At 42.3% G+C, this 13,598-nt stretch overlaps 1 protein-coding gene across 1 annotated transcript in view; it reads left to right on the top strand.

The window, feature by feature from the left end:
- Pawr (pro-apoptotic WT1 regulator) overlaps window positions 1–9,935 on the top strand; it is an 85,208-nt gene extending 75,273 nt beyond the window's left edge. Inside the window, exons 5-7 of the mRNA XM_005358086.3 lie at window positions 5,632–5,779; window positions 7,129–7,233; window positions 8,790–9,935. Of these exons, the coding sequence (XP_005358143.1) occupies window positions 5,632–5,779; window positions 7,129–7,233; window positions 8,790–8,876 (340 nt within the window). The 3' untranslated portion in view covers window positions 8,877–9,935. The remainder of the gene's footprint in view (window positions 1–5,631; window positions 5,780–7,128; window positions 7,234–8,789) is intronic.
- Window positions 9,936–13,598: the final 3,663 nt, after the last annotated feature.

Genomic DNA, 13,598 nt, shown 5'->3' with positions numbered 1-13,598 from the left:
AGTTGTATGTTTATTTAGTGGGTTATGAAGGGAAGGGGAGAGGGGGAAGAGGAGAGAGAGAAACAGAAGGGGGAAGGGGAGAAGTGGGGAGAAAGGAAAGACAGAAGCTGCCTCTTAGAGACAGAGAGAGGGAGACAGACAGAAGAGACTCAGGCTGCAAGCAGGAAGGAAGATCTACCTGCCTCAGTGGATGAGGGAGAGAGTGGGCGGGGCTTGTCTCTTAAAGGGACAAGACAAACCACAGCTGTACAAGAGAAACCCTGTCTAAAAAAACAAAAACAAAAAGTGTGAGAGGGGGCTGGAGAGATGGCTCAGTGGTTGAGAGCATTGCCTGCTCTTCTAAAGGTCCTGAGTTCAATTCCCAGCAACCGCATGGTGGCTCACAACCATCCGTAATGAGGTCTGTTGCCCTCTTCTGGCCTGCAGACATACACACAGACAGAATATTGTATACATAATAAATAAATAAATAAAATGTTTTTTAAAAAAGTGTATGAACCATCGCCTAGCACGTATCAGTGCTTTTCTGTATTGCGGCAGGACTCCATTATACATCCTATCGTGGCTTTCTTCCTGTCTCAGCCTTCTTTGTCCTTTCTTCTTTGTATTTATTGCATTGAGTTGCAATCAACTCTCTTAGAATTGGGTTTCTTTCTGTTCTGTCTTATGTGCTACAAAAAGGAATCTGTCACTGTTAGATACCTGGAAAGCAGGCTAAGCTCAGTGTATTCAACAGTAGAATACTAAGGCTGGAGGGTCAGACACTGTGTGAACCCAGGGCCTTAGGCCTGCAAGAACTACTTTGCTATTCTTTTTTTTTTATTTCATTATCTCGTCTTTACCTGGTAATGCAGCCCTTATTAAGATTACTTGTGGGCTGTTTGTTGCTCTACCACCATAGTCTCCGTGAATTATAGTGCCTAACCTAACTGCTGTGGTGTCCCTGCTGATTCGCAGTGTGTTTTGTAAAAGCGGTTCTATTCCAGTTCCTGCTTTAATGGCTTCCCGTTGCCCTTATTTGTTTTGGCGCTGGACATTGAATTTAGGCCCTCATACACGTGAGGCCAGGGCCCTGCTGTTGTACTGTATTCCCAGCTGCTGTTAGCTTTAGATTAAGTGAGTGGCTTTCCCAAGGGGGTGTGTGTACAAGAGTACCTGTGCAGGTGTTCATTACTACAATCTCCGTGTACTATCAATAAATTGATTGATTGATTTTTGCTTTGAGTTGGTGTTTCACTGTGTAGGGTGTTCTTCAACTTCAGGGCCCGAGTAGCTCCTCCTCCCTCAGCCTCCTCAAGGAACTTGCATTACAGGTGTTCACCCCTATCTTGGTTTTATTTACCTTTTTCTCTAGAGGGGAAAAAAAAGGGGGAAAAAAGCAGCCATTGGTATTTGACTACCAGTCCTGTTCATGGCTATATAGGCCTGTTGTCTTGAACCCCTTGCCCAATGGTTGACACTGAAGGTGTTCAGAAAGCGAGTTTCTTTGTCCATGTTGTCCTCGTTGCACAATATTGAAGTTAGACTGTTTGTTTAATGGGTTTGTAAATTATCTAGTTTAGCTAATGATCACAAACTAGGTAAGTCCAGGCTTAGGAACTTTACAAGAAGCATGACCAAATGCATAAGCGCAGGCGTGACACATGGCTGTTCATCTGGTAAGACGCACAAGGTCATGCCTGTGCTCAGGAACTAAAAATGATTTGGGGATTTTAAGGAAACTTCTTAGACACCTTCCAGATTCTGCATCTCTCTGGTAGCCTTTAAAGGCAAATTAGACAGATGGATCATTCTTTGAATTTCTGTATCATGGGTTATTAAATCCTTATCAAACTAGATCCTCAGGAAGAATAAAGTATATGCAGTAGTTTCTTAAGGTTTAAATAGGCATTTCCTGTAAGAATGAATATTTGTAGCATAAATAAATAAAACAAATTTTAGTTTTTTTCAATCTGGGCCTAGGGTACACTGTTCAGATCTGGGCCTAGGGTACGCTGTTCAGATCTGGGCCTAGGATACACTGTTCAGATCTGGGCCTAGGGTTTAGAGTGGTCATATTTGCATAGTGCATAGATTGGTACAAGGAAGTCTGGAGGCTGTCGAAGCATCTGGCATTTTGTATCAGTCATTTGTGACTAAAAATCCGTGTAAGAATTGAGGAAGGTACGAGCATTTATCGTGCTTAGAAACTGTGTTAATGTTAGTCAGATTTGAGTTCCAGAAATGAAACAATTTGAATGTAGAATTGACTGCTAAAAGTAAATGAAAATATATTTTCATTATTTTAAGTTTCTCCTTTTAAAATGGTTTCCTAAATCTTAGGAAATTTGTATTTATCTGGGATTCGAATTGACTAACATCAAAGCAAGCTTTGCTGGACTTTTTTTTTTTTTATGAGAACAGACACACCTTTTCTGATTGTGACAGTAAGGGAAGATTGAATGGTGATCCTGGAAGTCATTCCAGAGAGGTACAGGATGCGTCTTCACGGGTTTGGTTGGGAAGTGTCATTTCTCAGTAAAGCTGAGTTCAGACTTCAGCTGTGACGATCGAGAAGTGCTAAGTCTATAGCGCATTGCTCACAAAGACGTATTGGCCAATGAAACAGTGCAAGCCTTAAATTTATGCAGTATTTGAATGCATGACGCAAATAGGCTTGAAATAAATGAATAGGATGCATTAGGCTTCATCATAAACACATGTTCGGGGTTATCATAACCATTGGTTTGTACTTCGTGAGATTCTTACCAAGTCTTTCTTCAGGTCGCCAGTGTTCAAACATGACAGGGCTGGAGGAATGGTTCTGCCCTGAAGTTCAAGGACCTGAGTTTGATTCCCAGAGCCTACATATTTTTTTTTTGTTTTTGTTTTTGTTTTTTTTTTTGTTTGTTTGTTTGTTTTGGTTTTTCGAGGCAGGGTTTCTCTGCAGCTTTGGAGCCTGTCCTGGAACTAGCTCTTGTAGACCAGGCTGGTCTCGAACTCACAGAGATCCGCCTGCCTCTGCCTCCCGAGTGCTGGGATTAAAGGCGTGCGCCACCACCGCCCGGCTCCCAGAGCCTACATTAAAAAATTCAGCCATGGCAGCCTGAGCCTGGCTTTATAATCCCTGCACTGTGGAAACAGAGGCACGTAGGTCCTGAAGATTGCTAAACCTATTTAGTGAGCTCTGAGCAAACAAAGAGATTCTATCTCAATTTAAAAAAAAAAAAAAGTAAGTAAATAAATGTGACCATGCTTGAGGAATGACACTCCATCCTGTCCTCTGACCTCTATATGCGTACGTTCATCGCCTACGCCGATATGTAGAGGGTATAGACTAGTCAGGTAAGCATAGTGCATAGGGTATAGACTAGTCAGGTCTGCAAAGTGCGTAGGTTGCTAAGGGAACCATGGGAAGTTGCCTGTTATTAGGATCAAGACAGAGTTTGAGACCGTCCGCTCTCAAGACAGCTTCCATAGGCGATGGGCACGTTGATTATTGGCACAAGTTATTTTTCAGCCTCATTGCTGATGGACACAACTCGCGTAAAATACATGAATTTGAAAAGGGGGCTACGCGTAGTTTGCAGTTTTGCTTTGCTTTTGTAATCCCCCCACTGTGATTATGACAAAGTGGCCACACCCAGAAGACGTCGGTGCGTGCGTGCTTGCTTGCGTGCGTGAGAACGTAAGCGGTACTTTCCCCTTTGAGAAAGCCTTGCTCTGTGAGCCTAACTCCGCCGACCGAATTTGTAGTAGTCCACTTAAAGGCACTGGGGAATAACCAGTGACGTTTTCAGTCTGAGACTCCTGAAAACTGTTAGCTCGGGGTTGATCTTATCATCCAAGCTAATCGACTCTTGTATGCTAAGTGGTTATACATTGGCTTTCAAAGGGAAAATTTCAGTCCGGAGTATTTGAACTTCAGGATGAACTTTGGCTGTTTTTGCAAGATAAGAACGCAGTTTGGCCGCCAGCTTTATAAATATGCGCCGGAGACTTACTTGGCTCCCAGCACAACCCCACTCCCCACTTCTCTCTTTTTTAATTATCTTAACCTTTTGTGCAAGGAAGGAATGTCAGATGTTTGTCAGTGGCAGATAAGATCAAAGAAAGAAAAAAAAAGGTAGAAATTATAGGGCAAAGCTTCCATAGCTTGCCTTCGCGGGCTTCCAAGTTAGCATAATCGACAAAGGCAGCAGTTGCCGTGGCATTGCGTGTTCGAAAATTACTGTCAGATCCCCTAAGATCGGATAGGTTGAAAAGATCTCTGATGGCAAGTATTTCAAGTGGCTATTCTGGAAGATTGGAAACAAAAATTTTAAAAAGCATAAGCCTGTAGATTTTCAATCAATGTTTTTGGGGTTTTTTTTGTTTTTGGGGTTTTTTTTGTTTTGTTTTGTTTTTCAAATAGGGTTTCTTTGTGTATCCCTGATGTCCTGGAACTCACTTTGGGAGTAATTTTTATGTAGTAGGAGACAATAGAGCAAAGGAAAGCTTGTTACATGGAATTCTTTAAATAGTGACAATGCCGTTAATCAGCTGTAAGCATTTAATTTAAGTGAGTGCTGGCTAAGTTTGCAGTATGAATAATAAGTTACCAGCGTATAAAAAGTTGCCTGTGTACAAACTTTCAGCTGGAAATACGCAACTTTAGGCAGTTCTTTTCTTTATTATTGTTCCAATTATATTTCGATTTTAAGTTTTGGAATTTAACCAGACATTGAACTTTGGAAAATAAAAAGCCTTTTTAAAGAAAATGTAAGCCAGGCATTATTGGTGATGTACACCTTTATGTTGGGACCATTTAGAGTCCTGGCCTCCAGCTACTCTTCCCTGCTAGAGATCTCTACTTTCCTTCTGATTTGAGTTACTGAAAACTGTGTCAAAGTTGTTTACCAGCTCTGCTTTGCGAGCGTGTGTTGCCTTGGCCTTGAAGATCAGAGAATAAGGTTTTCACCTGTTGGCCCACCTGACTGTGTTGGGTATATAAGCCTCCGTGGTGCTATTGAATAAGGGGCTTCTTGCCAGTGACTAGAGAGGTCCGTGTCTCTCTGTCTCTGTGTGAGCCTTTGCGTGTTTCAACCTCTGGCCCCTTGCCTGAAGCTCGCAAACTGTATGGTAGTAGGCATTGTGTGCTGCACCTTTAATCTCAGCACTAAGGAGACGAAGTAGTTGGATCTCTGTAAATTCAAGTACAGCCAGGGCTACACAGAGCCCCTGTCTCCAAAAACAAAACAAACAAACAAAAGATAAGGAGAATTTTCACTCTAGGTGGTCTTAGAGACTCGTTCCATTCAGTTAAGGTCCTTGCTGTGTTTAGCCTTGGCTAGAGTGGTGGGTGGTCATTACCTGGTACAATATTCCCATATTCCCTCTTGAAAGGACAGCCCGTGTTTGTGGTTGCTGTAGACATCTTCAGCACCTGGAACAGTCCCTGACACGAACAGCCACTTGGTTATTGGCCCAAAGAATTCATGTGCTGTTATACATTTACCCCCATTGTGTTGGGATGAGGATTAGATTCTAAAGCTGTAGATATATTGTGTCCTCAGGGAGTGCTAATTGTTCAGACTGAAGAGAAAACCGCCTTGCTCTTTTTCGTCTAGAGTGCTAGGGATGTATATAAAACACCCACTTTTATTTCTGCAGCACAAGCACTGCTCCAGAAGATGACGCCTCCAGCCGATATCCCCGAACAGACAGAGGTGGCTTCAACAGACACAGCAGAGATGCCAATATGGCGGGCAGCTTCGCCTCCAGTACCACATTGGAAAAGAGAATTGAAGATCTCGAAAAGGTATATATAAAATTATTATAAATTATTCAAAATAAAATGAGCACGTCTTAGCATTCTTCTCCCAGTTTCATGGCATTGTGCCCAAAAACGGGATGGGGGAGCTCTAGCAAGGGGTGAGATACTTGGTTCTACTCCAGGAGCAACTTTGACTGTCTTGTGCATTAGCTCCTAGACCTAGTGATTAGGGGTTTCCTGGTTTCCTTACTGCTTTTCTGCCCACTTTAGACATGAGGCAGCTTCTCGGACTCCTCAGTCCGGGAGCAGTGTCCGTGAGAGCTGAGCTGTCTGCGCTTGCATGCACTACCCCCATCTGAACCGAGTGCTGATGTAGACCTTTCGGGGATTCTGAGTTAGGCCCCTATTTGGTGCTTGAACCATTTTCACGTAGGAATAAGATAAACCTGCTTACAGATGTTTCGACAGCAAGTCAAATGCCGCCATAAAGTTAGAAACTGCAGAATATCGGCTGTGTCCTGCGGACATTGATCTAAAATCGATAATGGTGCTGAAATAATCGGTTGAAATATGTTTTGTTTTCATGAACGGAGGTCACTTTCTGTGATACAAAGATTTCTTGAGAGTTACATAATTTACTACTGGCCCAGTGGTTACTTGTAGGTTACATTGAAGCTTGCACCCGTTTCTAATTGGAATCATTATTTAAATTTAAAGGTTTAGAGGCCACACGTGATTGCTTTTTAATAAGTTCCTCTGAGAGACTCCAGGAGGTTCGAGAAGAGTTGGGCTTAGTTCCTGGCATCTGGCAACCTTGAATAGCGGTAAACAGAGCCTGCACATTGGTTTCCCAACCTCCCAGACCCGAATAATCACACAGAAACTATGTTAATTGCAACACTACTTGGCCTACAGCTAAGGCATATTCCTGCCTAGCTCTTATATCTTAAATTAACCCATTTTTGTTCATCTATGTATCACCAGAAGGCTGTGACCTACTGGTAAGGTTCTACAGCTGTCTCTTTTGGCAGCTACGTGGTGTCTCCAGACTCCGCCTACTCTCTTTATCCCTTCCAGCCTGGCTGTATTCTGCCCTGCCATAGGCCAAAGCAGCTTTATTCATTAACCAATAAAAGCAACACCTATATATGGAAGGACATCCCACATCAACAAATGTTTTCAATGTTGTTCTTTTAAAAAGTATGCAGATACCCTTTCCTTGACAAAGGGGCGAGGTGCCATTGTCATCACAGGCATGTCTTCTGTGTGTGATGTGGCTGAAAGGGTCTTGGCCAATGTCTACAGTCCTGGGCTGTGATTGATGGGTGTTGGTCATTTTAAAATACTGTGAGCAACCTGCTTCCGGTTAATGCTTTGTGACCTGTGTTCACCAGGAAATAGCCAGAGAAAGGCAAGAAAACCTCAGGCTTGTGAGATTGATGCAAGACAAAGAGGAAATGATCGGAAAACTCAAGGAAGAGATCGATTTGTTAAACAGAGTAAGTCTTTTTGCCTTTCGACGCCAGGGTTGATTTTGTTTTCTCTGTGTGTGTTTCTGTTTGTTTCGCTTCGTGTTTTGAGTAGCCCGGATGAAAGCACGGGAGGGTGGAGAACCTGTTCATTGCCTTGTACGGTTGGCTCTTTGGTTAATATAAAGCAGCCATTAATGGTGAGACCTCCAGTTTCATCCCATAAGCCGAGTTTCTCACCCCATCTCCAGACAATACAAAGAATTTTGCCAGCTCTGAGTTGAGGTCCCAAGCCCTGCAGCGTTGGGTTTGGAGCCCTTCCTTTTAGTGTTCAGCCCTAGACTTCCTCCTGCTTCTACTCAGGGGGGCTGTGATGAGAAGAGATGCCATTGGTCTGCTTTTTTAGAGGATTTTAAGGGATGGAAGAAAGAAAGGTTCACTTCAGGGAGACAAGGCTTGGTGTCCCCTAATCCAGTCCTAACCACAAAATAATTATTGGTAAAGTGCTTGCCTAGGTCAGGCAATGCCATGGGTTTGAGCCCATATGCCACTCCAAAGGAGGGGGCTTCGGAGCGAGCATCTTCTAATGCAGCTCGGAGGAGATGTCTGCAAGCTGTGGGTGAGGACAGAGGCACCCCAGTTAGCTTGCTCAAGGTTGCGTGTCGCTGTTGTCTGGGCCAGTATTTGACTTGGGTCTTATGTAGTCTTTCATCTTGATCCACTATAAGCATGCCTTTATTTGTGCCGGAATTCAGTTTAAGAGGCTCGGCAAATATTTGTGATGCCCGTGATGTGTTTGTGCTGTCTCAGACACCAAGAGCATTAAAAATAAGCAGAAAGCCGCTTCCCTACTAAGTTTGTCATTTAGTCATGACTCATGAATGTGTGTTAACAGTTTTAATTTTAGGAGCCCTTTTCAAGTGTATTGCTTAATGGTGCACGAATGTATTTTATCATTTCATTTAAATTTAGGCGGATCTCAGTTGCAGTAATTTTAGAAGCCTCATTTTTATAATAATTTGAACAGACTTGTTTCTTAGCGTTTGTTCAGTCTGTGAATTAGGTGCAAATTCTGACTTTGCTAACACTTTAATCATCTGCCTGATAGTCCAGCGACAAAATGTACGCTCACGACAGTGCTATGTGGCTCTTGTCATGCAGGTGGACTCTGTCAAGTTTTAATATTCTAAACTGCAAAGATGAGTCGTTACATGCCTACTCTTCCTTCAACTGATATTTCTCATAGCTAAAACTTACTATGGTTTTAGTACAGGCCATATGGCTATCTATGTATTTGTGACTAGAATTCTAGCACAGGGAACGTGTGTGTGTGTGTGTGTGTGTGTGTGTGTGTGTGTGTCTGGTGTCACAATTTTAAAACCTTGACTTCTGGCTGGTTTTGAAAAACTGAGTGTTCCAGGAGAATTGGCCCAGTCAAGTAACGTTTAGAGCATAGTCTGTGTAATTTTTAGAGCTTATTACTTTAAAATTAATTAGTAAATGAGTTACCTTTGTGTTTTATTTTTATTTCAAGTCTCCTTTAGAATGTTTTTCAGTATTTTTTAAAGTGTTTTCTCTCTCCCCAGGACCTTGATGACATAGAAGATGAAAATGAACAGCTCAAGCAGGAGAATAAAACTCTTTTGAAAGTTGTCGGGCAGCTGACAAGGTAGAAGACTCACGGCTCGGTGTGGAGAATCTGTTTTTAAACTACTGATTGAATGTCATGGCTAAGGCAGAGAAGATGCGCTCCCGTGAAGCAATACATTGAGAAAACTGTATTTATTTCTGACAAACAGATGGATACCGGTTTGCAAGATTACTCCTTTTCATTATTAGCCTTAAAAAGTATCAACCCTGTATTTCACAAATTCGTGAACATTTTTAGTTATTAAAAGGATAAGGTAATGTCTCTTGGTTTTGTGTGATAGCCCAGTAATATATGGTTCAAAGTAGCAGCCATTTGCATATATTTTAATCTAGGTTAGTACATATTCTCCCTACAGGAATATGCCTAGTCTTTGTTTACATGAATTCAAGTACTTGGGGAGTCGCCTACAAATGCTTTATTACTAATGTGTGCAGTCTTCTGTGTGTTAATACTTGCTCATAAAGACCTCTCTGAGGTCATCTTTCTTTCCATGTGCTCAAATGATTCTGAGTAGTGATGGACACACTATTTTGTATAGCGGTAATCTTGAAAGGAACGCGATTTTATAGAGTTACTCAATGTGTTCTAGCTGGCTAAATGTAAACTTAAGAGAATACTTGAACTGTGTTATAGTAAGTGAAAATTTACTATTTTGTGTTTGAATTTTGAAAAATTTCAATTATTTCTGAAAAAAAAACAGTTAATGTATAGTTTCTTATGTAGGTACTATCATATCATTTTTTTTTATGGCTCTAGGTTTTCTCAGTAAATATGGGATATTTAAAAAGTGGCTTATCCTTCAGGCCTCGAGTTGTGGACAGTTTCAGTGTTGAAGAAAATCGATGCCTTGAATAGCATGTGCTTCAAAATCAGAACCGAAATATTTTTCCACACTTGAAAATATTTGTACATTTGTTAAGCAGAATAGCTCAGCTGATTCCTGACTTGGAGAAACACAGGGATGCGATTTTCCTCATGGGAGAACAGTCCCGTGTCCCAAGGGCTCCTGCTTCCTAATACTGAAAATCCTAAAGAGACCATATTTGAAGATTTATAAAATAAAGTTGGCTCCTGTTCAATATCCTTGTATCTAGGGTTGTTTTGTGTTGTGTTTTTGTATTGAGACCCCTCCCCCTCCCTCAACACCTGGATACCTGCAGTTGACTCTCCTTTTTCTTTCCTCTTTGTAAGGGTTCTGGGGGCTGAACCCGGCAGGCACTCTGCCACTGAGTGGCTGGCTGGGTGGTTTTCAGGCAGACAGCCTGCTCGGCAGAGTTCAGTTCAGAACCTGAACATGATAAAGCCCCACTGGGTGCCCTGCAGGCTCCTTTGGCTCCACTTACCAAATCCATTCATTTATCCGCTGCTGGAAAAAAACAAGGAAGATAAGACAATGGGGGGAAGGAGGAGCGATCCATATAGATACGGTCTTCTACAAGTCTCTCTGTTCGCCACAAGGGTCTCCCCACTCCTCACCCCAGAAGTTACGGATCGACCGTACCCACTGGAGGAACAGAAACACCAGCTCCAGGAGAGGCGTACGTTAGGCCTTGGTTTCCAGAATTTCTGCTGCTGCTCGCCTGCCGGTTCTGAGTCCCTTGGCTTCGCTTTCTCTTTCTGCCTGTATTTCCCACTGAAGTCACTGGAGCTGGAACTCTCTCTCCTGCATCCCCCTTTAACTTAGGTCCCCTGGTCTCCCCAGCTGCCCACGCAGAAGGTACTACGCCAGACTCTGTGAGCCCCTTGGCCGTGAGGTACTCATCTCTTTGGCCGTCCTTAGGTCTGTGACAGAAGTATCTTCATTACCTTATTCCTCGTTTACCTTTAGATGTTGTAAAAATGCTGTCAATATCCCACCCTAAAATACAGTAGTATATTGATTTTTCAATAAGATAGTTTGAATTTCCTTTTTAATCTGTATGTAAAGAAACAATTTCAGTTTTTTTTTTTGTTTGTTTTTTGTTTTTTGTTTTTTTTTTTTTTGGTTTTTCGAGACAGGGTTTCTCTGTGGTTTTGGAGCCTGTCCTGGAACTAGCTCTTGTAGACCCGGCTGGCCTCGAACTCACAGTGATCCGCCTGCCTCTGCCTCCCTAGTGCTGGGATTAAAGGCGTGCGCCACCACCGCCCGGCTACAATTTCAGTTTTTAAAGATGATATCAGCTATGAAAGTTTTAAAAACTGAGCTGTTTTGAAGTTTTCCCCATTTGGCTAATTTCGAGCATTTTCAGCACATATTTTTTTTTTCTTTTTTAACAAAATACTCGCAGGTGGACTTCCTTAGGCAGAACCACAGGACAGTTAGGCAGAACATTCCTTTGGAGCCCTTCCCCCAGCTCCTTAAAAATCCGTATTTATTCCACATACAGATTTTTACACGCTTTTGAAAAAGACGTATGATCTACAATTCAATTTATTTTTAAATTGAACTTCTATACAATGTTAAACAAGACATAGCCATTTTTTTTGCTCACCAATCAGTTGGGATTCAGAGCCGGGCACAGTGGTTCACACCTGTAATACCATAACGCAGAACATAGAGTTCTTCTAAAACAATAACTTCGTTATGCCCCGAATACGCATGGTGGGCCTTTTCCCATGCCGACAAGAACTGAAAATTGCTATACGCATCTCCTTCATTCCAGACTTTCTGGTGGCTTTGCTGTAAGGCACTTGTGTTAGAAAGGGAAGGGGGTGGGCTGTGTGGTTTCCAGCAACCCGAGAGAGACGTTCAGCAATAATTAGCACTGTTACCTTTGTTCGGGTAGTTTCAGGTTTCCTCCAGGATTTAGTCATGTGTCCTCATTGGACTATATGAACCTAGGTGCACCAACTTTGCATTAGAGGGAACACGCAAAATGCAAAAGAACAAACATTTGAAGTTAAAATTAGTGTCCGGCACCCACGCCTGCATCCAAACCACTCCCGGTGTGCACCAGCCAAGGGTGACTGCTTTTATACTGGAACTCAAGGGCATCCTTTTTTGATAAGTTATAGTTACTGTTATTCTCTGTGGTACCAATAATTGAGCCCAGAACCTCACAGTTTCCAGGCTAAGTGCTGTGCCACGGTGAGCTCTGTGTGCATTCCACGGGGCATCCTATGCGTAAGAATTTTAACTAACAATGCGTACCTGAAAACGGTGTGATGCTGTTTCGTCCCTTTAAACTGAAAACAGAACCCTAGGAATATCCAGCAGTTTTTTGGTCAGCCCCTGCCAGAGGCGCTCCCTCCCTCCATGCTCGTCACTTGCTCTTCGCTGTGGAGATGGCAAGGCTATCATTCTGTGCTTGGAGACCTGAACCAGGGGCCGGCGATGTCCTGCCTTCTCCTCCCAACACTGGCAAGCCCCAGGCTTCAAACTCCAGAACCCACACGGTGGTGGAAGGAGACCCAACTTCCCACCACTAGTGGTTCTCTGATTTCTAGATGGTTAATGTGCCGCATGTGAATACAGCGAGAGACACATTCACACTAAACATGAAAATAATAAGACAAACCTTTATTCAAGAAAACCTGAGCCAATATTTGTCCTTTGTTTTGAATTTTTTTTTTTTGTTTTGAATTTTTAAGGTCCTCCCTTTATAGCCCAAGCCAGCCTGAGACTCACACTACCATCCAGACCAACCTTAATGCCATGATCCTCTGCCTAGGCCTGTTTTAAGTTTATTTTTTTGCTTAGCTATAATTCCAAACATGTTCAGGTTGCATCTTCACCCTGATCCCAAGTCAAGTAGTGATATATAAGTCTGTTTGGTATTAGATTTTCATGTGCATTTCAAGCAGACATTGAAGTGGGCATCTGCTAATTCTAGCAGAGTATAGTCCGTGTAGTGTGTACCAGGAGCGGGAGGTACAGCTTTAGCTGGCATTAGTCTGTCCAGTCTGAATGGCTGGTTCCAGATAGGCTTCGTCACTCTCCATTCCTTATCTGTCTGGTCTAGTTGATAGGTACTGTTTCCTCTGCTACAACATTTCTTAACCGGAAAGGGAAGTAACTGGTGCATACTGGGAAGTATCTTACTGTATTTTAATGTAACTATACATAAGGAAAAGATCAGTAAGAATTGTCACAGAGTAGGGGCTGGGAAGATGGCTCAGCGGTTAAGAGCACTGACTGCTCTCCCAGAGGACCCGGGTTCAATTTCCAGCACCCATTTGGCAGCTCACAACTGTCTGTAACTCCAATATCTGACACCCGCACACAGACATACATGCAGACAAAACAGCAATGCACAAAAAAAAATGAATTCTAATTAATTTTTTTAAAGTCACAAAGTAAAAAGAATGCAATGTATGTCCCGTCTACAGAAGTGTTGGTCATATTCTAATGGATTTGGTCGGTTATTCTCAAATGAGTATTTCTTACACAATATTGATTGCTGGTTTCCTTTTGACTCTGCCGACTTCTATCTGACTTTCAGTTTTCATGATGTCAGTCATTCTGGTAATTAAAATGGAAATGGCAATCTCTTGATGGACATTGATCGCCTTGTTTTATTTTGGTTTTCCTTCTGCATGCCAAATTGAGTGTATGACCTTTTTCGTTTGTTTCGTTATTTTATTGTTACTGTTGTGGGGTTTTTGTTCGGTTTTGTTTTTGTCAATTTACTCCTTAAAAAATTTGGCTTCGCTCTGTAGGGATTTTATTCTCATGTAACTTTTTTTTTCCTCTAAATTTGAGAAGTACTACCAGCAAAAGGCACAAGCTATCTAGACTTACTATTTGGTTAAGAGTAGAAGTTCT

This window comes from Microtus ochrogaster, chromosome 24 (assembly GCF_000317375.1).
Source record: "Microtus ochrogaster isolate Prairie Vole_2 chromosome 24, MicOch1.0, whole genome shotgun sequence".
NCBI lineage: Eukaryota > Metazoa > Chordata > Mammalia > Rodentia > Cricetidae > Microtus > Microtus ochrogaster.
Note: the sequence above shows the minus strand (reverse complement) of the source record. Positions and strands in the feature narration are given on the sequence as shown.